The sequence below is a fragment of the Sander lucioperca genome, chromosome 18 (genome assembly GCF_008315115.2).
Source record: "Sander lucioperca isolate FBNREF2018 chromosome 18, SLUC_FBN_1.2, whole genome shotgun sequence".
Lineage (NCBI taxonomy): Eukaryota > Metazoa > Chordata > Actinopteri > Perciformes > Percidae > Sander > Sander lucioperca.
Window position 1 is genome coordinate 24,365,177 of NC_050190.1, and position 23,716 is coordinate 24,388,892.

At 42.8% G+C, this 23,716-nt stretch overlaps 1 protein-coding gene across 2 annotated transcripts in view; it reads left to right on the plus strand.

Moving 5' to 3' along the window:
* Nucleotides 1-23,716, plus strand: part of syne1b (spectrin repeat containing, nuclear envelope 1b) — an 86,876-nt gene that overhangs the window by 37,498 nt on the left and 25,662 nt on the right. For both annotated transcript variants that reach the window (XM_035994759.1, XM_035994760.1), the window contains 45 exons: nt 188-544; nt 676-812; nt 984-1,161; nt 2,694-2,876; nt 3,004-3,147; nt 3,677-3,832; nt 4,175-4,339; nt 4,437-4,609; nt 4,827-4,980; nt 5,172-5,315; nt 5,715-5,879; nt 5,962-6,279; nt 6,522-6,677; nt 6,983-7,153; nt 7,368-7,694; nt 7,793-7,945; nt 8,118-8,285; nt 8,442-8,618; nt 8,757-8,903; nt 9,000-9,125; nt 9,569-9,745; nt 10,048-10,313; nt 10,669-12,829; nt 13,065-13,402; nt 14,024-14,168; nt 14,264-14,482; nt 14,573-14,841; nt 15,037-15,202; nt 15,344-15,499; nt 15,621-15,773; nt 15,913-16,095; nt 16,249-16,386; nt 16,684-16,869; nt 17,024-17,146; nt 17,268-17,450; nt 17,757-17,900; nt 18,480-18,656; nt 18,912-19,052; nt 19,403-19,516; nt 19,628-19,789; nt 20,963-21,157; nt 21,300-21,476; nt 22,440-22,631; nt 23,091-23,222; nt 23,553-23,653. In XM_035994759.1, coding sequence (XP_035850652.1) covers nt 188-544; nt 676-812; nt 984-1,161; nt 2,694-2,876; nt 3,004-3,147; nt 3,677-3,832; nt 4,175-4,339; nt 4,437-4,609; nt 4,827-4,980; nt 5,172-5,315; nt 5,715-5,879; nt 5,962-6,279; nt 6,522-6,677; nt 6,983-7,153; nt 7,368-7,694; nt 7,793-7,945; nt 8,118-8,285; nt 8,442-8,618; nt 8,757-8,903; nt 9,000-9,125; nt 9,569-9,745; nt 10,048-10,313; nt 10,669-12,829; nt 13,065-13,402; nt 14,024-14,168; nt 14,264-14,482; nt 14,573-14,841; nt 15,037-15,202; nt 15,344-15,499; nt 15,621-15,773; nt 15,913-16,095; nt 16,249-16,386; nt 16,684-16,869; nt 17,024-17,146; nt 17,268-17,450; nt 17,757-17,900; nt 18,480-18,656; nt 18,912-19,052; nt 19,403-19,516; nt 19,628-19,789; nt 20,963-21,157; nt 21,300-21,476; nt 22,440-22,631; nt 23,091-23,222; nt 23,553-23,653 — 10,097 coding nt within the window. The remainder of the gene's footprint in view (nt 1-187; nt 545-675; nt 813-983; nt 1,162-2,693; nt 2,877-3,003; nt 3,148-3,676; nt 3,833-4,174; nt 4,340-4,436; nt 4,610-4,826; nt 4,981-5,171; nt 5,316-5,714; nt 5,880-5,961; nt 6,280-6,521; nt 6,678-6,982; nt 7,154-7,367; nt 7,695-7,792; nt 7,946-8,117; nt 8,286-8,441; nt 8,619-8,756; nt 8,904-8,999; nt 9,126-9,568; nt 9,746-10,047; nt 10,314-10,668; nt 12,830-13,064; nt 13,403-14,023; nt 14,169-14,263; nt 14,483-14,572; nt 14,842-15,036; nt 15,203-15,343; nt 15,500-15,620; nt 15,774-15,912; nt 16,096-16,248; nt 16,387-16,683; nt 16,870-17,023; nt 17,147-17,267; nt 17,451-17,756; nt 17,901-18,479; nt 18,657-18,911; nt 19,053-19,402; nt 19,517-19,627; nt 19,790-20,962; nt 21,158-21,299; nt 21,477-22,439; nt 22,632-23,090; nt 23,223-23,552; nt 23,654-23,716) is intronic.

Below are 23,716 nucleotides of genomic sequence, written 5' to 3' on the forward strand. Positions count from 1 at the left end.
TTTTATATTTAACACCCAGGGTCTTCTCCCAATCGATTGTTACCTGAGTACCTCCACCAGGCGGCACCTGGGATGCAACTTTACCAGCTGTTCAAACCAGTTCAACTGGCTCTTAGGAGTTACTTTACTCATAACTATTTTTTTATTTGACAGAGATGACAATTGTGATCCCTTTTGGCCTTTCCAGGAGTTGCTTGACTCTAAGCAGCGAGGCAGAGAGAGACTGAACCGGGTTCAAAGATGTGGGGCAGTGTCAAGAGATCATACTGGCTCAGGGGGCTATGAGGCTATGGAGCGAGAGGAAGCAGCCCTCTTTTCGTCATGGGACCAGTGGGAACGGGGTGCACTGCAGACACGGGCTAGTCTGGAGACTGCCCTCTCCCAGATAGCCAGCTCTGAACAAGAGTTCAGCAGCCTGTCAGCACAGCTGGAGCAGGACCTGCACGACTTCAGCCGTCAGCTTAAGGACTGGCGTCTGCAGTTGGCTCAAGCAGAGAAAAAAAATGAAGGAGAGGAGGCTGTTAAAGGCTGGCAGATAGCAAAGGTAGGTCTCGGCTTAGTTTAGTTCCAATAATAAACTGCCAATAATTGGAAACAAGCACTGATGGCAGTAGATGACTAATTTATATGAAATACTAATGTTGATCAGTGGATGGTTGTTTGTTTTCTACCCAGGACACTTTGGAGGAGCTTGTCAAAGCTGAGCCCGTGTCTGATAGTCTGAAGACTCAACTCAATGATCTGTGCCGATTCTCCAGGGAAATGGGCACACAATCTGAGAGAGTGTCTGCTCTCATTAAGGAATACAACAGGTGAGAAAAGTGTAAATATGATTTACACAGGATCACAGGTCACACTGTTAGATTAAATGCCTCAACAACCTATAGTCAAACCAACAAGAACCAACAAGCCTGAGACCAAAGAATTTACAAAAATGTTTGGATCTCTAAATTGATAAACAATGATACATGACTTGTTTCTAGTCTCAGTCTCCAAGCATCCAGGGAGTGCCAGAGCAAAGAGAAGCTGCTGGAACAAGGGTACCGCTCAGTCTTCAGAGAGTTCCAGCAATGGTTGGTCAATGCCAAGATCAACACGGCCAAGTGCTTTGACGTACCTCAAAATCTCAATGAAGCCTCATCTAGCTTGCAGAAGATTCAGGTACAGCACTCAAAGTCAAATGCCATGGAACATTCAGTCACTATTGCACTGCCATAATTAAAAGTTTGATTACCAATGAGGGAACCATCAGGCGGATTTTAATTTGCAACAATTTGTTGGTGTGTTTTCATTACATGATATAAATAGGGCTGTCAAACGATTATTTTTTTTTAATCGTGATTAATCGCTGAATTGCTATAGTTAATCGCGATTAATCGCATGTTTTATCACATGTTTAAAATTCTATTATTTTGCATTTCAGAACTGTTTTTAAGTACATATTAACAATGGAAAACAATTCTTACCAGTGGATCTTGATTGGGAATCAAATGAATGCAAAGAAAGTGACTTTATGAACTTGATTTTAAGATTTGTATTTGTACAAAAGAAAAATATGTGAATCTAGTCACACATTTGAATCTAGAGTCAATACAATAACTTATTTCACTAGTAAATAGCTGTTGAACGACAAAAACAACCACCAGATGGGAAATGGACATTTAACAATAACTTTGAATGCACCACAAGGCTGTAGGTTACCAGTTTCATTGAACGCACCATCTGTGTTTTTCCGACAACGGCAGCTGCAGATTGTTACATCCCGGTGTTGGAATCCTCTACAGTGAAATACAGTCACCCTTTACACCGTTTAGCGTTAGCTGTCAGCATTGTAACCGTGTTTAATCCAGCTACTAGCTAGCGGTAGGCTAACATTAGCTGCTGTCGAATGTAGTGTTAACTAGCGTCACGTGCAGCGATGTTTCTGTTGCCTGTAACGTCTGTTTCAGAGCATCAGAGAGAAGCACAGGCATATCAGTGGCACCGAAATGAGGCACCGGAATCCGCGGTAGTATTCCTGCAGCAGCAGGATGTGTTACGAGGAAGTATGGCAGCTTGATGATAAGTAAAGGTGCGGCAAAGGGTCAAAATAGTAGCCTGTTAGGCACGACGCAAAGCAGAGTGAAGTGTAAAATAAATTAATAAATGGCGGCATGCGATTAATGCGATTAAAAAAATTCAACGCGTTATGGTCGGCCCTTAATCGCATCACGATATAACTGTAACTAAATAACTTCCTGCCTCAGGCAGGCAGGCACACGCACAGTGACACAGGGATTCATAGCCACATGTTCCATACTGTCACATATATCCACGACCTATCTCTTACAATCGGTGGTCCATATAAACATTTGGTGCTTATTCAGTCTGAATACAATAACACTGATATCTGCATCCTCACTGCTACATTGCTGCCTATTCAATGTAACTTCTCCACCTCCCCAGTCTTTTCCCGTATTAGCATTTAGTCTTCCATGGATTTTGAATGTTTTTTACATGTGTTCATGTTCAATAAATGTGTATCTCTACAATTATTTTTTCCAGAGCATCACATGAGCAGAGCCATACTGCCACATTACAATGCATTCTGTTACAATGAAAGATTACCTTTACATTTGTGTCCTGAATGAACTGAAGGTGAAGAGTGTCACTGCATGCTTGAGTTGTCATCTCCTCTCTGCTTCTCTCCTCAGGAGTTTCTAAGTGACAGGGATCAAGGTCAGTCAAAGCTCAATGCTGTGGTTGTGAACGGGGAGCTCGTCTGTAGTACCGCAGCTAAGGACAAAGTGGACGCAGTTCGGGCTAAAATGAACACTGCCAGAGAGGACTGGAAAAACATGATGACCAACCTGCACAACAGAGAGACAAGTCTACAAGTAAGCACCAAAAATGTACCTTCTCACCAATAGGGGGCTGTTATAAAAAAAAAAAAAAGGTATCTTAATACATTTTAAGTCAAGGAAACATCAAAATAGTCTCTTTATATTGTCTTGTGTGTTTCAGAACGTTTTGTCTCAGATGAAAGATTTTGAGGCAAGTGCCGAGCCTCTTCAGGAGTGCCTGAACGCCACAGAGCTGGCTGTACACCAGAGCTGCACAAGGCTCCATGATCTCACAGCCAAGAAGCAAGAGCTTCACAAGCTACAGGTACTAATGTCCGCTGAGTTTGGAACGCCCCTCGTGTTCAGGACCACTCATGTTCAAGTGCAGCAACAACCATCTGTGGTTGAGACTATTCTGGTCATTTACAGAAACTCACCATTCCAGCTATTTAACTGTGTTTTAGCATTGCTATTATTCTTTTAGGAAGCACTGCCAACACATTACACTAACTGCCAGTTGCTTACTTTTTGAATGACTGCCATCTTTCTGCTTTGCTACTCTCATATGTCCTTTTAACAGTGTCTAGCATATAAATTAATACTCTAATGCTTCATCTATAAAATAATTGCTTTTAGATTGTATAATTGTTTATGACTGTCTACCAGCAATTTAAGATGCCTTGATTGTACGTCATGACCACCGAGAGCTTTACCAACATTAACATTTGCCAAATGTCTCATCCTCTTTTCTTTTTGCCATGTTGCCATCTCTAACCCCTCAGTCTGTGTCTGATTTTCTTATATCTGCGTGTCAGCCTGCATGCCTCTTAAATAACCTGCTTGTGCTCTTCCAGTCTGTGCTTGAGGAGTTAGCCTCTCACAAGATTCAGCTGAACAAGCTGAAAGAGAAGGCCCAGCTGCTGTGGGATGAACACGCGGCCGGCAAGGGTTTTGTGCACCGTGTCTCGCAGCTCTCTGCTCAGTACCTAGCTTTAACCAACCTGACCAAGGTACAGTAATGCCTTCCACTCTGCTTGTGCACTGGGGCTTTTCTGGGGGTAGAGTTCGAGAGGAGACAGAGGCACTAGACTGGATCGAGCTCTGACTTAACATTATTTTACAGTGATAAACAGTAAATGTCCTAAATCACCACGACTAAATACTAATTTCTTTCTTTTTTTGGGTTACTGTAAGGCTTATATAGATAATAGAATATACATTCTAATTTCCTTTATGTATTTTGGTCATCTGACTGTGCATGTGCAATTATCAGGTTGAGCCTGCTGTGGATTCGGATGCTAAATCCTATAGGGGATAATTTTCTGGTTGTGTGCTGTTATGTGGATCTGTAGGAGAAGACATCAAGGATTGACCGAATAGCCACTGAGCACCAGCTTTTCTCCCAAGGGTTGAAGGAGCTGCAGAACTGGGTGGCTGACACCAGCCACATGCTGCAGACTTACTGCGCCCCCACTTCTGACAAAAATGTTCTCGATAGCAGGATGATCAAGCTGGAGGTAAAAAAAGTCACAGGTAGTAGTAGAATTTGGAGTTAATACTGTGAAAAGCCATTATAGGGGTGTGTTTAATGCCCATGTGTCATTGTTGCACCAGGCCCTGCTGACTGCTCGTCAGGAGAAGGAGATCCAGCTGAAGATGCTGATCACAAAAGGAGAGTCGGTTCAGAGAAACACCTCAGCTGAGGGAGTGCCTGTACTCCAAAAACAAATACAGGACCTAAAAGATTCCTGGGATGCCCTGCTCTCTGCCTCAATCCAATGCAAAAGGTTAATTCTCTACCACAAGCAATACTTAATAATGTGTTTCAAACTGCCTTTTTGTAGCTTCACTGCAACAGTAGTGTCTGCAAAAGGTTTTTCCTAAACTTGTAACTATAAAAATGCTGCTGCTACTATTTTTTGCCAAGTCTTGTATTGCTGCTATTACTACAACTACAACTACTGCACAATTGTCTGACTTTGTTGTACTCTTAAAAATCGGCAGTCAGCTGGAGGGTTCCCTGTCCCAGTGGACCAGTTACCAGGAGGATGTACGGCAGTTTGTGGCATGGGTGGAGCGTGTGGAGGAGAGTCTTTACCCCACTGATAAACAGTGCCCAGAGATGAGAGACAAAACTGCTAATCTGAGCAAAGCCAAGGTACTGCAATCTTCTCAGTCATGCTGTATACTATAAAAGCATAAATATGATTTAGTTAAGTTCATATAGACTTAGAAATGCAGAATACTTTGGAATTTTAAACCTTAGTCGTGAAAATGAGTGAATGATAAACACACTAAAACACACTAAAACACGCACAGTTGATTGATAGTATACCCCTGTTTTTTCAGTTGTTGCATGAGGAAGTGCTCAGCCACAGCACCCTGCTGGACACCATCACTGCAAAGAGTGCCAGTATCGCTGAGAACTATGTCACACAACTGGAGCTCCAAGATCTGCAAGAGCGCTATAACACTATCAAAGAGAATGCCGTGGTAATGAAAGCAGAACGTGCACAGTGCCAAACAGTGAATCTTAGTTGAAATATATTTTAGCTTTAGATACAGTTGATTTTTGGGTAGCTGTATTAAAAGTGATGTCCAACCGAGATTTACAAAATAAAATACAATCTCTACAAGATTGTATTTAATTGCTTCTTATAATTATCTATTGTAATTTTGCTAAGTTGTATTGCTATTTTTAAACACAAATTGACATAAGGGACGTGAGACTCAAATCCAAGGAAAAGAGCATCACACTCCTGAAAACAGTTTGAGTGTAAAGTGTAAACAATTCAAAGCAATGGCTGCCTATCAACAAACATGTTGTCAAAGTAAGTAACCAATTAGCTCTCACATTATGACTCTGAATCCTTACCTTCATTGTGTCCTCAGAGGGCAGTAGGCAGTGCAGAGGAGCTGGTGAAAGCCCACCAGGAGTATCAGCGGGGCCTCCAACTATTTGAGGATTGGCTGGAGCAAGAACAAGAGAAGCTTGGCTGCTACACCCAACTGGAGGGTGATGTTGATATGCTGGAGGAGACTCTGCAAAAGCTACAGGTCTGACAATTTCTACTCAGTTAATATATTGTCTAAAAGTTTAGAGAGCTAAAGATGCTCAACCACATCTATGTAACTACAGGAACTGCAACTGCACTGTACAGAGGGCCAGGCTTTGCTAAACACCCTGCTGGTCAGTCGAGAGCTGGTCATTTCCTGGGGCCTGCCTCAGATTGAAGACCGAGCGCTGGAGACTCTGCAGCAGGAGTGGAAGTTGTACCAGGGGCGGCTGGCCGATACCCGGGCTCAGCTCAACAGTGCTCTGGCCAAACTCCGGCAGATGGAGCAGAAGTTTCAGCGTCTTGACAGCTGGCTAAAGGGCATGGAGACCAAAGCACAACTGCGTAGCCACCGCCGGTCTGACTGTGCCACCAAAGACGCTCAACTCCAGCTAATAAAGGTTAGTGTTACATGCACAGAAGCTATGCACAATGACATGTTTGCACTGTTGTACACATCTGCATAATTATGCATAGTGTTCAATGCTGTTTTAGTCGCTCTGACAATAACACATTTTAAATCAGGGCAGGTAATTTCCGTCACATGAGAATCAAAAGAAGAATCTTGCAACAAGTTAAAAAATGAATTGGAAGCAACATTTAAGTATGGTTCAGACATCTTTAATGGTCCTTTTTTGGTCAGAGCTGGCAGGAGGAAGTGCTGGTTTATCAAGAGGAGATGGAGGGCCTCAGTCTCTTGGCTCAGCAGGTTCTGGATGAGACCCATATAAGCAGCCGGATCAGTTCCAGAGCCACCCAGATTACAGCCCGCTACCACGTCCTGCTTCTGCATTTACTGGTAACATCTTTTTGAACACAGCACATAGTATCACAGTAATACATAGTTGTGAATATTATATATACCTATATAGAATAAGTATATATATTGTTATACCTATTCTATATATTATTGTTAATGGTTATGCCTTGGTTGCTAGAGACCTTTGAAATTGTGTCTTTAACCAGTAGACCACCCACAATTCAGTTTAAAATCTTTGTTGTAAATCTGTAATTTGACAGATAATTGGAAAGACGTCATCAGTTTAGCTACCCTTGGCATTCTTCTCTCATCATTTTTCCCCCCCTCCTTCCTTTATATTGCAGGAGACAATCAAACAGCTCCAGGAGGAGGTGTCTTGCATTGAAGAGGCCCAGTGTGTGTTCAACACCTTCTCAGATTGGCTCAGCACAGCTCAGAAAAACTTCAGCACTGTGGCTATCAGTGTTGATGTAGTAGACCGCTTTGCTATGGACAGAAAGATGAAAAAACTAGAGGTAGACTCTTTAACATAGACCTTCTGTATTTTATTGACTGCTATGTAAAGACCATTCACAACATGTGACTCCAACATAAGTGTACATAACTACTCTAGCCTGACCAAACTGTTGCTGATTTTTTAAGACATATGTTATCAGTGGAAATTACTATCAGCCTCAGAAATGTGATATCTGTTAAGAACTTAACAACACTATCCCATGTACCTTCCAGGCTCTTCAGGCAGACATGGAGCAGGGTCACTGTTACCTGAAGACAATGAGGGAGAAGACAGAGCGATCCATGGCATTCTTGGAGGAGCCTGAAGCAGAGCAGCTGAAGGAGGAGGTGGACAGCCGCCTCCTCCAACTAAAGGAGTTGATGGAAGCTCTGCGAACAGAGCATAGCTCCCTCGAGAAATGTATCTCACTCTCTAAAGACTTTATGGATAAATACAAGTCCCAGGCCCAGTGGGTGATTGAGACCAAGAACCTTTTAGCATCAAGTGTAGAGCCTAAAGCTGAACTCTACCAGAAGAAGGCTCAGCTAGCAAAGTACAAGGTAACTTAACACTGTTTAATCGTTTCTCTTGGAAATACAGTGAAAGTAAACTTAATGATTTTTATCTACAATATTTTGCTCTCTTTTAATATATGCAGACCATCCAGCAGACAGTGCAGTCTCATGAATCAGCTGTGAAATCTGTCTTTGAGAAAGGAGAGGCCCTGCTCGACACAGTCCACGACCCCACTATAAGTGACAACATGAAAAAGCTGCAGGCTGATTACCAATATCTCTGCTTAGCAGCTAAGGTATGAGCACTATTACTGTATGCTGTTTCTGCTAGGGTGTAATTTTGGGAGGCAGCATTGGATGGCGGCTCACACGAGAAATCTGTCAAGAACAATTTTATTTTTTAATTTTAACAATAACATGTCATACATCTACATGAATTTCTGAGATTGGCTGTGTGTTGCGTTTCAGACACAGGTCCAGAACCTTGTGGAGTGGGTGAAGGAGCACGAGGATTACAACAGTGAATTGCAAGAGGTTGAGAAGTGGCTCTTACAGATGTCCAACAGACTGGTCACCTCAGACTCCATGCAGACCAGCGGTATGGAGATGGCCACTCAGCATCTGGCCCGGCACAAGGTAACCTTGACCATACTGTCCTACAGTTTTTCTTTTACTGTAACATTAGGTGTTCAGTTTACATCATTACATGACTTCAAAATACTGTTGGTTTACAATTACATGGATTATTTTTGGTAACATGTATTTTGAAATACCTAACCGTTCTTTTTTAAGGCAATAATGGAGGAGATTGCCAGTTTTGAGGAGCGTCTCACCAGCTTAAAGCAGAAAGGAGAAGGTCTCATAGCCAGCTGTACAGACCAAGTTCAAGCTAAGATCAGTCAACAAGTCCAGGCTCACCAACAGGGAACCAGAGATAGCTACTCTGCCATTTGCAGCACTGCCCAACGTGTGAGTAAACACTGCAACTATAGATATTTTATCTTCTTAATTTTCTTCTAACTAGGAAACCTCTCCATTTGATAATTTTCAGATTATTTTTTTTATGATATACAGTTAGTTAAGGTCTTACCTCACCTTGTTCAACAGGTGTACCAGAGTCTGGACCGGGAGCTGCAGAAACACGTGAATCATCAGGACACTCTCCAGCAGAGCCAAACCTGGCTCTCCACAGTGCAGGAGGAGCTTCAGCTCAACGATCAGGGACCGTCTGGTCTGCAGGAAGCACTGAAGCAGGTAACTGACACAGTGCAATTGTGCCTACTCTTGAAAAGCAATGGTGGCGATAAGTTATTTTACTGTAATTTATTTTAATCAATTACTTTTGCTCAGGTGAAGCACTACCGGGCCCTTCAGGAGCAGGCCAGCACGTACCTGGACCTAGTGTGTTCTGTGTGCGACCTGTCTGATGATGCTGTGAGAGTGACAGCTGCTCAGGTCCAGCAGGTCAAACTCACGGTCAGTATTTGTTACTTCCTTGTCAATTGTACTGCATAAAAGACATATTTTATGAATGTGGGATGATGCATGCAGCATAAAAATGACTCATAAACACTGGCTGTAAAAACATTAAAATAAAAGTTCTTGGTGCTATGTCAACACATTACAAAGTTTCATGAAATACTGTATGCTGGCACACAGTCCAATGCATGCTAGATATAAGCCATGCTATGGCGAGTATATATTATATTGATATATACTATATTTTCTTATATTAATACATTATGTGTGTGTGTGTGTGTGTGTGTGTGTGTGTGTGTGTGTGTGTGTGTGTGTACACACTGTATATATATATATATATAATGTAAAGATATATCATGAGTGGTATAGAATGTGGGCTTTTTCACAATATACAATTCGGCAAATATTGACTGTAGGAAGGTGTAAATGTGTTTTTGCAGATAGAGGAAAGAATGTCCAGTGCCCAGGAGCTCTCAGAGGGCTGGAGGGAGATTAAGGAACAGAAGCAAGATCTGAGCAGCTTGTTCCAGGATATGGAGCAGCAGCTCCTCAGCCTCTCAAGAAGGCCTGCGGAGTTGGAGACCAAGATAGCTCAAAACATGCTGTCTCAAGCCAAGGTAGGGAACAGTATCATAGCCATTTATTCCTTGACAAGGCACACAAAGGGGAACTCTTCCTTAATCATCCTCATCAAATTTCTTTTGCATGATTATTAAAATGAAGATATACTGTTTGTCTACACATGTTAGTTTTTTACCTCAACTATACAGTACAGTGACTCTAAACGTGATTCTGTTGGTGATTTTGTTATTGTTATCTAATCTAACATTTTGGCTTGGGTTGTGTAGGGATTAAAGAGAGGACTGCTTACCATTGGATGTATTAAGGGTTACCTACCACTATATTGCTTGTCACACAGGAATGCAGCCAGCAACTGCAGTCTAAACAGAGTATCCTGACCATGATGACAGAGACTGTGAGCAGATTGACTGGTGGCCAGGACTCTCCAGAACATGCAGAGCTTGACCATCTGGGCCATTCCTGGCTTGAGCTCTGTCACCAGGCCAACAAGCTGCAGAGCCAGAGAGAGAAGGACCTGCAGAGGTCTAAAGAATACCATGACTGTATCACTGCAGTGGAGGCGCTGTTTGAACAGGTGTCCAAAGAGTGGGACAATCTGGCCAGGTGTGTTTGTACATCAAGGATACATTAAAATTAGTCAACACATACTGCTGTGCTTTGATTCTATTAATCTCCTGACAGGACCAAAGCCGATACATTTTGTTTTAGGCTGCAAGAAAATGCCAGTTGTGCGATTGTCGATTTCTTTGTCATGGCTCTTTATACAAAATTCAGGGATCAGGAACCATTACGCAAGTCTGAGCTCAAAGCCATCATTGTGATCACCTTGGGAATTCATTTTAAACATTATTCACAGACTTCGTATTTCAGTTCTCTAGATCAAAACATATACTGTTTACATTGTCATATCCTCCACATAACACTTGTGTAATTCTTTTTTTTTTTTTTTGTGTTACAGAACGGATGCTGAAAGTTCATCTCAGCATTTGGAGGCATTACGGAAGCTTGCAGTAACTCTGGAAGAACAAAAAGCCACAATTGAGGACCTTAAGGAACAGAAACAAAAAGTCATCCAACATTTGAACTTGGATGACAAGGAGCTGGTAAAAGAGCAGATCAGCCACTTTGAGCAGCGATGGTCTCAGATGCAAAACCTAATTGAGAGGAAAATCCAGGACTCAGTGGTGACCCTGGAAGATATGGGCCAAGTGGAGGCCCGTCTGAAAGAGGCTCGGGACTGGGCAGAGGAGCAGCAGCCTGCCCTGTCTGAGGCCATGAAAATGAGTCCTCCTCCAGAGCTGGCTCAGAGCTTCCTGTTTGACCACCTGAGCATCTGCAGTGAGTTGGAAGCCAAGCAGCTTCTGCTGGCACAGGCCATGGGCGATTCTGACCGGGTGCTGGCCCGGCTGGGCCTCAGTGAACGGCAACGTCTCCAACAGCTGATTGTCGACACTCAAAATGAGGTGGAATCTCTGAGTGTGAAGGTTGTGCAGCGCAGAAAACACCTCAGCAAGGCTTTCACAGAGAGAACACAGTTCCTGATGGCTGTGAGTCAGTCCATTTCCTGGGTCCAACAGAATGAGAAGAAGGCCCAGGCAGAGGAGTACATTGCCTTGTTACCTGATGACCTGGCCAAGCAGGTCAGAACATGCAGGAACATCCAAAGCAGCCTGAAAGCCTATCAGAGTGAACTGACCTCCTTGTGGTCTCAGGGGAGGGACCTGATGAGGGATGCCAGCGATGAAGAAAGGAATGAGATTCTCACAAAGTTGCAGGAGTTACAAAACATCTTTGATAAAACATTACATAGGTGTGGCCAGAAACTTCAGGAGCTGGAAAAAGTACTGGTTTCCAGAAAGTATTTCAAGACTGATTTAGAGAAAATATGCCTGTGGATAAAACAAGCTGATATAGTTACGTTCCCAGAAATCAATCTGATGGTTGGAGATGCTGAATTGGAAGCACAGCTACAAAAGTATCAACAGATAGTGGAGCAGGCCATTGAATATGAGAATCTTCTCCTAATTGTACAAAGAGCTGGCCAGGAAATATTGCCCAGTCTGAATGAAGTAGACCACTGCTATTTGGATGAAAAACTCAACACGCTCCCCCAGCAATATAATAGCATATTAGCACTAGCCAAAGAAAAACAGGAGAAAATCCAGCAGGCCATTCTCACGAGGAATGAGTACACCTCTTTCATAGACGTCACTCATAAAGCCCTGAAAGAGCTTGAGGAACAGTTCAATAGTCTGGGCACACAGCCTGTAGGGCTGCAAACAGAAGAGGTCGTCAGTTTGCAGAGTGATTACAAAGCGATCCAGGCAGACCTGAGCAACCTCGGTGTAGCTGTGAGTGAACTGAACCAGAAGAAGGAGGGATTTCGTAGCACAGGTCAACCATGGCGCCCAGAGGAAATGACCCTGCTCGTGAGCCTGTACAACGGCCTAAAGAGGTTGGTTGAACAGAAAGTAGAGCATCTGGATGAAACCTTGGAATCCTTTGAGGACCACAAGGCAATGGCTATGCAGGTTGACTCTGAGTTAAAGGCTACAAAAGAGCAGCTGGTAAAAGTGAATGCAGAGACACAGTCAGCTGAGGAGAGGCTGAAGAACTACCACACTCTGGCAGGGAGTCTCCAGAGTGCCAACTCTCACTTGTCAAGGCTCATGGAGCAGATGGACACTCTTGCACCCCGCGTGGATCAAGCAGCCCATGATGCCTCCAAGGAGCAAGTGGTTCTGTGGCAAGACGAGCTGCGATCTCTGCAGGCTGCAGTAGGGGATCTGATTGAAGAGTGTGAGACCAGGTTTGTCCAAAGTAAAGACTTTGAGACAGAGATGAAAAGGACCCTGGACTGGCTGCAGCAGGTCAGGGATGACCTGGGCTGTGCTGTGATTGTTGATGTGAGGGTGGAGAAGGTGCAGGAGGAGATCAGAAAGCAGCAAATCATGCAGGAGGAAGTGCAGTCGAAACTGAGAATAGTGGCCGCTCTTAGTAGCAGGGAGAAACAGGAGTATATCAGCGCAAATGAGCTTGTCCCAGCCCACGTAGACACGAGCCTAGAAGAAATGGCCAAGCTGCAGGCAGACGTTCAGAAAGCACTGAGCTCAAAACAGGTGGGACAATATTACATTCAGTATTCTATAAAACATGGTAATCATGCATTCATTTTAGTGAAATGCTTTATCTGTAATGCTGTTTGTTATAGTTACCTTAATGCCCATATACAGTATTTGATTTGTCATTTGTTGTGAAGCATCATCAAAATAAGTGCATTCATGGCAGAATCTGTATTTTTATACCTAAATATTAAAAAGATGATTCTTTTTTTTTCATTGCTTTTGCGTAAAGATTACTCTGGAGGACGCCCTGGGGTTGTGCCAGAAGTACCACTTCAGGATGCAGTCAGCCTGTGAATGGCTGGAGGACGCCGTGTCCTTCCTGCAGCAAGCTAGCCTGGGCGTTGACGTGGAGAACTATGAGGAGTGTCTCCGGCAGCAGGGAGACATCATGGCCACAGAGCAGGAGTTCCTTATCCACTTGGAGGAGCTGCAGGCCCTACTGCCTCAGCTGGAGAACCTGGTCAACCCCATAGCTAAAGAGCAGCTCTGTGTGAGCGTGGAGTCGGCCAAGCAGAGAGGCGTGGAGGTCCGAGATCAGCTCCAGTGTCACCAGAATGTCCTTCAAAGGTAGTGAGAATGAGAAAATGATGGTGCATGTCAGGGTTGGGGCAAAATAGCGATACGGCAATATGTCGTTGTCCTTCTTTGTGCGATACGAGAATCGATACGCTGGTGCCAAATATTGATATTTTAGTTAATAAAATAATGAGCTTGTGTCCAGATCGACACATTCTAAAATGTATGAGCATAAAATGTATACAGGTTTTACATACACAGGTTGGTTTTGCACTAAATTTGCATTTTTATGCGCCTTTTTATAAAGAAATGTTTTTTTTAATCAAATCATCAGTGAAAAACTGAAAAAAGAATTGTGCTGTTTTCTAACAGTTTGGACTTGCAGTGATTTAAAGTGAGAAAACCTGCACTTAACATTTTCATGGGCATTTGGTATTCATAGTTAGACCGATATCGTGATGTATCATTATAGGATTGTCTAGTAATATATTGATTATGGCAGCATTGCTGTATCGTGATATTATCGGTACCGTGAGCCATGTATCGTGTATCGTATCATGAGGTACTGAACCCAGGGATTCCCACCCCTAGTGCAAATGTAATATACCATGACGATATAGAACGTTTGGTAATAATGGCATTTTATCCTCTGATATATTTTGTTTTTCTCAGCTGTGTGACTCAGTGGAAGTCATACCAGGAGGCAAGGCAGACTGTCATCGAGCTTATGAATGAGGCTGAAAAGAAGCTGACTGAATTTTCCACTGCAAAGGCAGCCACAAGCCAAGAGGCTGAAGATAAGCTATGCAGTCATCGGGTATGAGAGGCCAAAACAAAGGCATTTTCCATACAAACAAAATGGGTGGTGCTTCTATGAATGCTTAGTTTACTAATTGTCTCTTAAATTTCCAGTCCCTTGTCTCACTGGTGAATGGCTTCCAAGAGAAGCTGAGTGGTTTAGAGGAGCAAGCTGCCCAGCTGGAGCTGGTGGGAAGTGATGTAAGCAAGGCCACCATCAGTCGCTCCATGACCACCGTGTGGCAGCGATGGACACGACTACGAAGCGTGGCCCGGGGACGAGAGAGAGTACTCGAGGACACAGCACAGGATTGGAGGACTTTTAGAGAGAAGGTACACGGACCACAGGAAAAATGTTTACTTCATAATAAAAAGTATAGTTTTTTTTACTAGCAGCTGAACTTTCACAATCCTTTTGTACAGATGGTGAAGGTAAGAGCAGTCTCTGATGAGCTCCAAAGTCGTTTCCCTGACACTGCCGTGGAGAAGGCTTCTAAAGCCACCCTGCAGTCTCTGTTGGACCAGCATGACTTGCTGAGCCAAGACTTGGAGAGAGAGCTCTCCTCCCTCACACTGCTGCGCCAGTATGCTCTCAGCCTGCTGCACGATGTGGAAGTACCTTCACCAACAACTGAACAGGATGAGCTGCCCAGTCTGAAGGAGATCAGAGCTGTTCAAGACCAAATGGAAAGGTAGCGACAAGATAAACCTACAAACGGTTGCATTTAACAAGAACATCTGTATTAAAATGTGTCTAACCAGTGGTATTGTTTTAATGGAGATGTTTTTTGTTTTTTTTAAACATTCTCTACTATTTAGTTAAATTAGGTTACCTTTATTCTGCTATTCAGAATTTCAGTAGAGTTATTTTTGTCTTTGCTCTCCAGCCTCCTGACACAGTCTAGGACAAAGCGGGCACAAACAGCTCAGGAACTAAGGGACAGAGAGGAAGTGGAGAAGGAACTTAGTGTTGTAAAAGCCTGGATTCAGGAGACCAGGGAGCTTCTTCTCAATCCCACACCAGACATTGATTCTCTGCTGCAGGAGCTTGAGGTATATCTTACATCTAAAAACAGAAACGGCGTCTTTCTTCTTCCATCTTCTTTCATCTTCCAGTCGGCCTTAGAACATTTCTATTTGAATATTATTAATTCTAATAAAAGTTACATGGGTACTCCATTTGTTGCGTTACAGGTTGTACATGGAGAAGTGATCACTTATCGTCAGCATGTGGATAAATTAGCAGAGCAGCAACAGAGCAAGTACCTGGACCTCTACACTATACTGCCCTCTGAAATCTCTATGCAGTTGGCTGAGGTCTCACTTGCATTGGGTGCTATTGAAGATCAGGTACGGTATCATTTGAAAAGCTTTCAATGTAAATAAAACCTTAATGGGACTCTTTAAATGTTGTATCATCTAAATTGTGATGCGTGTTAAGTAGTCATGTATATTTCTTAATGTGTTCTAGGTTCTTTCGAAAGAGAGAGAAATTCAGAAAATCAGAGAAATAAAAGAGGACTTCAGCTCTAGAATCCATGACATCTCTGAGAAGCTCAAAGCAATCTCAGCTAAATTCAAAGAAAAATCTCCTGATGTTGATCATGCCAAAGAAGAAGTCAAGGTGGGTTAACTTATTTCAGCTTGGTCTAACTGTGAATGTGTAGTTGACTACAGCTGGTTTATAAATACTATCCTTCAAGACTTTTAGATACAAAATAATCAGGATGATAAAATGATGTATGTTGCATTCCTTTTCTCAGAGCATGGCTGAGGACTTGGACAGTTGCGGTCGCACCCTCTCAGAACTGGATGCTGCTGTACAAGAGTTTGGCCGCAGAAACCCCCTGCTGGCCAAACAGCTTAGTGACGCCATCAGCAAACTATCAGAGATGCATCATCACACAACACGGCTAGCAGACTGTAGGAACAACTGGCTCAAAAAGGTTGGCTTTTCAGTTCCCCTTTACAAATGCAAATGTGATTTTATTGTATGCTACAACATTCAGAAATTGTGACACAGGTAGACTGGTAAGCATACTTTATTTGTTTGTGTTGTGCTTTAACCATGCGACTTCTCTCTTATCTTGGTTCCTCAGGCTGTCTGCTATTTAGATGAGTATAATGAGATGCTAGACTTCATTGTGAGGTGGTCGGAGAAAGCCAAAAGCCTGGTGAGGGCGAACATCATCTGGAACTCCTCTGTTCACCTGCAGGAGCAGATACGAATGTACCAGGTGAGTTGGGGGTGGAGAGCCATCCTCATAGGTTCTATGGTGATATTTAACAGACAGACATTTTACCTTTTTACGAAGTGTTATTGGGCCCTCTACCCTCCATATTATTTATAAAAGGAAAGATAAAAGGATGGACATGGTTTGAGCTTGACTCATGCTTATTCACACACAGTTCACAGACACGTCAGGATTTTTACCTTTGCACACCTTTCACAAAAGGCACGGGTTGCAGAAATCCCAACAGGAGGCTATACCACAAGTGTCTTTTATTCACTGTCTTGTTGCCATGTGCTTTAGGCTGTCCTTCGTGAGTCTCGGGAGCTCCATGGAGACCTGGAATCAATGGCAGAGAAAGTGGAGCTTCTGTCTGAGGTGCTGCAGGTCGAGTCTATGAGCCAGCAGGTTTGTGAACTTAGTCGACACACTGAGGAGCTTCAGCAATGCATCAAGACACGACTGCAGAGCTTGGAGGATGCAGATAAGGTAAAAAAAATGTCTTATCTATCACTTGTTTGTAACGTTTATGAATTGCCTTCTCTTCCTATCTTATTATATTTGACAAGAAGTATTAATACTTGTAGCTCATACCTTGTGATTAGTATACTTTATAATTGACTCATGTATGATATGTCCTCAGAGCATGGAAGCCCTGGAGTATGAAGTTAAGGCCCTACATGTTGCTTTGGAGCAGGTCCAAGCTACATTGACCTCACCAGAGTTGGCACGCCAGAGCCTCAAAGAACAGCTGGCTCAGAGACAGGTAACCACACCACATTAAAATAATCCAAGATGTGTCCTGTCAGTTGTCAGAAAGCACCTCGGATGCTTACTTTGCACATTATAGCAGTTTCACACAATGTAAACTTTCCCTGTTTTTGCAGCGTCTGTTGGCAGATATGGAGAGCTTCAAGCAGCAGGTGCAGGCAGTGCAGCTGTGTCAGAGTGCTCTGCGGGTCCCAGAGGAGGTGATGCCCAACCTTGCCATATGTCGCACAGCTCTGCGTCTGCAGCAAGAGGCCAGTCAGTTGCAGCACGTGGCCATTCAGCAATGCAACATCCTACAGGTACAGTAGGGGGCATTATTGCTGCAGCACGGTAACTTCATATTGTAGTAACGTCTTATTGTCCTGCATTCTGGCACAATATGCAATGCATAGTGTCTGTAGAAGGGCACGGCTAGCAACTTAAGTCACAGTGCTGCCAAGTAAACAAGCTTGATGATTTAAGAAGGTTTCGCATGAACTGAAAGATTCATATAGTTCTCTGCATATTTTGAGAGGTTTACTCTTTTAAAAGAACCAAAACATTTTGGAGGTTTTTACTTTTCATCTAACCTTACCAAAGCAATATCATTTTTTTTTTTTATCTAGGAAGCAGTGGTGCAGTACGAGCAATATGAACAGGAAGTGAGAGACCTACAGGGACTGATAGAGGAAGCACACTGCGTCATTCAGGACCGTCCGATCCCCACAAACAACATCCAGGAGCTGCAGGCCCAGATCCTTCACCATGAAGTACAATACATTAATTCACTCACTTAACCCGCCTTTCCTGAGCAGGAAGAATGCAATTGAAGGGAAGGAACCCTGGACAAGTCATCAGTGTAATACAGGCATAACAAATAAAGTATGACATGCTTGCATGTCTTTATAAATTTGTAGGTAGGTGATGGCGCAGTGGATATGACACATGCCTTTGGTGTGGGAATCCCACTGCGATACATCAACCAATGTGTCCTTGAGCAAGACACTTAACCCCTAGTTGCTCCAGAGGTGTGCGACCTCTGAAATATATAGCAATTGTAAGTCACTTTGGATAAAAGCGTCAGCTAAATTACATGCAATGTAATGTAGGTAACACACATAAACAAGAACTTAAAATGTGAATTGAACACGGAAAGGGACATCGATTTGATGCCTAACATCAATTTGATGCATCTTTTGCAATCTAGCAGCAGTACTAAATGCCGATCAGCTGTGCTGCAACATCTTTATCTATTCAGCTAATAAACTGCAGTCCTCTGTACTGTGGCGTTATAGGTGAAATTTCCTCATAGCCCTATAATAAGTTGCACATTTTGTATTTTTGAATAGGAGCTGGCCCAGAAGATCAAAGGTTACCAAGAGCAGATCGCCTCACTAAACTCAAAATGCAAGATGCTGGCAGTGAAGGCCAAGCATGCCACCATGCTGCTGACAGTGAGTGATGTGGAGGGACTGCCTGAGGAGGATGGGGAGAAATCCAAAAAATCTTCAGCACAAGCCGTCATGGTTAGAGAACATAATAAACCACATAACATAGTGGTGCTGACAAATCTGTTTGCATTGTTGGTGATGGCGTTGTCTACTTAAAAAAACTAATTCTGCTATTTCTCAAGGGTTTTATTGATTTAATTTGACTGATATGTGTTTTTGAAAAGTGCATTGTGCCACTTTTATCAAAAAAACACATTGCATATGATTAATCTTTCCCAATCCACCTTGCATGTCTGCTCTTCTGTTAATGTTTCTTGCATGGCGTGTCAGATGATGGCTGGCCGCTGTCACACCCTCCTGTCTCCTGTAACTGAGGAGTCTGGGGAGGAGGGAACTAACAGTGAGGTTTCTTCTCCTCCTGTCTGTCGCTCTCCTTCTCCCATCACTTACACTGAAGCCTCTATAACCAAGGTATCTGCCTTCCCTCTTCTTCTTTATAGCTTTTTTTTATCAGTCATTCTGGTCTATCAGCAAAATTGCATATACTTTTTTTCTTTCAAATAATCTTTCTCTAATATCTCCTGTTTACTCAACTAGGCACTCTCAATTGATAAATGCAATTAATGACGAAGTAAAAATTGAACCAAGGGAAGTAATAGAATAGAATAGATATGGATATATCTATTCTCTGTCTGCACCTGCAAGCTCATCCTGACTAACATTGAATTAAGGGCTTTATAGGCATATTTCTATGTAGTTGCCATCTGTTTCATTACTAATTTATCTTAACTGTTAATGGCACTGTTTGAATGTGTTTTTAGATGGGAAGAGGAACTCTCACAAGAGCTCCAATCCAAGAATTATATGACCCGACGTTTGAGTCTGTGGCCAACTTAGATGACTTGCAGCGCTCATGGGAGACATTAAAGAATGTGGTATGTAAATAATACAACACGTCAGGTAGTGGTAGTTTGTTGGTTCACAATGATTGTTATCGTGTTTTCAGGATTAACACTTTTACATTGTTTTAATCGGTCTTCCAACAGATCAGCGAGAAGCAGAGGTCTCTTTACGAAGCGCTGGAAAAGCAACAGTATTACCAGGGTTCACTCCAGTCAATCTCCTCTAAAATGGAGGCTCTGGAGGCCAAACTGAGTGAGCCTCTGGAGGCAGATAAAAGCCCAGATAACCACATTAAGGCACAGGAGGTGAGTTGCTACAGTACAATAAAGGTTTTGAAAAATTTTGATGGAAAGAGAGCTTTCACATTGACAGGGTAGGGAGTTGTCAGACTTCTAAAGTCATGTAAGAACTCATGATAATGCAAAGTATACTTTTCGAACTGGCAAACATAAAAAATGATATTTTGCTAATGATGCATGTTTGTAGAAAACACATTTTGAGCCACTCTTGTTACCTTGTTTTGCATTTATAATATCACAGTTTATAGTAAATCATTTTTTGTCTCAACATCACATTGCTGTTTCCACTAAATGGAATGAAAAGGGAATTACTGCTCCTATATCCAAATTTCAAATTTGTGATATTTATTGTATGGTAACAGTCACAGTATCTACGAACATCAAAAAGATAATACTTCCCTTAAAGTGCCCATATTATGAAAAAAACACTTCTTCTGGGATTTGGGGTGTTATTTTGTGTCTCTGGTGCTTCCACACACATACAAACTTTGAAAAAAATCCATCCATGCTGTTTAGAGTGAGATACAGTTTCTGAATGTGTCCTGCCTTCAGTCTCTGGGTGAGCTGTTCAAAATCGGCAGGGCTTGTGACGTCACAAGCCGAAACGAGCAGGCTAACCACAACCATTAGCTCGTTAGCATGCTAACGCTAATGCTAACGCTAGCATGCTACCTCGTTCTCAATAGCAAAGCACTGCTACAACACACACAAGTTCACCATAATCTACAAAAGGAACTACTTACATGTGCGCCCTCATTTAGAAGTCTCCCAGCTAATCCTGCCTTGTAACTGACCGAAGTTGTAGAAACAGCCTGTCTTTTACTGTCTATGGAGCTAGCTAGCTGACATGATCTACATCTGAGCTACTGCACATGTGCAGTGCAATCAAAGATAGTACAGAAGAAGAAGAAGAAGAAAAGAGGTCTCACTCTGTAGCTAAAACAGAGACCAGGTGAAAAGAGGATCTGCAGCAGTGAGAGAGAGCACTGCAGTACAACAAAAATATGGTGTTTTTTGAAAATTAAACCATGTAAACCTATTCTGGTACAACCTTAAAATACAATTATGAACCTGAAAATGAGCATAATATGGCTGCTTTAAACAAACACATTTATTTAACAAAAATAAAGTCAGTCAATATACAACATGCAACACCTATAACAATGTTGTTCACTCCAGGGTCTAATAGAAGAGATTCAGAGTGTGCAGGAGGAAATCGACAGGCTGCAGACAAGCTTCACAGAGGATTTGGCCTCTGATGCTGTGGACTCAGACATGGCTGACCAGCTGGCCATGCACTCCTCTCTCGCTGTGTTAGCTGAGAGGATGGCCACCATCCACATGAAGGCCTCAGGGAAACAGCAGCTATTGGAGGTACTCTTTGTGAAGATTGCGAAAGTATTTTACTACTAATAGTAGCTAATAGTTGTGCTTAATTGATACATTCAATTTAATTTCTATATTCCTAAAATAATAGATTGATGTAATGAGTAAAATGTGATGTGCTCTGCCCCAGGAGCGCATTAGTGACCGTCTGGAGGGTCAACAGCAGGAAGAGGCCATACAGCTCTATCACATCCAGGCAGATGAACTGGACCTGTGGTTGACCAGAATGCGCAGTGCTGTAACCTTCATCCTTGAACCTAGACCTCTAGAGGAGACGGATATGGAGGATCAGCTTGCTGAATGTCAGGTAAGAGCTCCCCCTGCTGTTCATTAAGAGCAATGGATGCATACATGTTAATAGGAATTATTATGTGAATGAATTAATGAATATGCATATGAGGTTGCTTAATATGTCATAGCAAATTGTCGGGAATGGCAGTACGGTGTACTGGAGTATTGTTTTCTAGGTGTTGTCTTTGGTCAGCACACTAATGCAAATGTGCCTGTGGATTATTTAGATCTGTCTTATACTTCAATATTTTGTTTCCTGGATCATCCCAGGGGGACAGGAACCTTTCAGTGGGTAAACAAGAGCATTAGAGGCGTTTAAAGGGGCATTCAGATGGCTAGTGCTCCTAAGCGTGTAAAACTAGTCTTAAGCAGATTATGCAGATGTCTCTGTTTGACAAGTCTGTTAGCTGCATAGGGCGGAATACTCAGGGGTTGTGGCTTTCAGACGATTAATAGATCCTGCTGCCGTGATTGGTGTTGGTGTTAAAGCTGCTAGAATATCCAAGTAGGTGAATCCTAGTGAATGGGGAGGGTAAGGCAGTATGTAGAGTTACTCTCTGCCTTTGAAAGACCGTCTGGAGCTATCGATAGCTGAGTAGTGGCAATGGTGTTTAAAAACAAATGTATCTTCAAACTTTGGAACAGCATTCATTGATTGGCATCGTTAGTTTGTCTGGACTTAGAATGGTGTTCTGCACACGAGAGTTACTTTTGAATTTGTGCGTGACCATGTATCCTGTAGAGCATGGACTGTGAAGGATTAGTGGTAATATGTTGCACAGGAGGCGAGGCTGGAGAGGTGGGCCAAGGATGATAGCAGAGGGAGAGCTCTCCTTGTCCTGTAGCTGGGGAAAGCTTGTGGTGTAGGGGGTTCAGCCAGACCCTGGCCCCCTGTTTGTCTGGAGCGTCTGTTGGGCTGCTGTAGGTGGTGAGACGTGAGACCATGTTTGAGCTGGCTTCTCTCCTCCTGCTGCTGCAGAACATGCTGCTAGAGATTGAAGAGAAGGTGCTGGCCCTGTCAGAGCTGTCCATGCACAGTGAGAGCCTGCTGCTGGAGGGCCGGACAGAGACCAAAGAGGAAGCCGAGCAGTTGGCCGGGAAGATACGCACGTTGAAGGGCAGCCTATTGGAGCTGCAGAGGATGCTTCAGGACAGGCGGATCGACATCGAGGTGAGGTGGCTTCATGCTTTCAATGTTGCCATGTGATGCTGAACTTTCACAATACCACATTAGGCTCAGTCCCTACTGTGGGTACCTTGCTCACAATGTTGATTAAAACATTTTCCAACATCACAGTGTGACGTTTTCTGTCTAACTGCACCATTAAGAACATCTTTATACTCTGACTTGAACCACCATATTTATTAGAGCATCATAATACAATAGGCTGACCTAAGTGTCTAGTCCATTTGTTAGCATAACAAGCAAAACAGAAAATGACAAACCAGCTAAGGGAATATTACATGTTTGTCCTCAATATCTCTTCTGTGACATCTCTTTGTTTCAGTATTTCTTTACACCCTATGACAAATTTGCAAAACTTGTGAATCAAAATTTAGTTACTGCATTTGATAGTCCTGCTTCTTCCTTGCTGATGTGTGTTTCCTAAATATTTTATTTTTATTTTAGGACTCGCTGCAGGAACAGGAGGACAGTGAATCAGACTCCAGCCTCTCTCAAAGTCCCAGTGTGCAGGACTGGCTGGCCCAGGCCCGGACCACACGTTCCCAGCAACACCAGGACAGTCTGCAGAGACAGAGGGTACATTTTCAAATTTTTTTTTTTGTTTCCTTATTATAGTACTCAGTCTTCATAGCAAAAAAGGCAGCCCCATGCTACTGATACTAAAATTGAAATCTCCTTTCTCAAATGATTTGTTTATTTTTTGAACTTATGGCCACTATCACACAGCACACTTGCATTGAAAAGATATATTGTTACTATTATACTGTTGAAGAATACAATAATAATCCCATCTTTATAAAATACAATAAAAAATACTCTGACATCATTGTAACACCACACAGTGTGTCAGAAGCAAATTAATTATATCATACAAACTCCAATTACAGTAAACGGTTTGCTTTTTAGGAACTGGAGGAGCAGCTCGCAGAACAGAAAAAGTTGCTTCAGTCAGTGGCGAGCAGAGGAGAGGAGATCCTTATCCAGCAGGCCTCGCCCAGCAGTGCCAGGTATTTTACAAACTATTATACCATACATTTAACTCAAATCAATTAGTAAAATGTTAAGTTAAC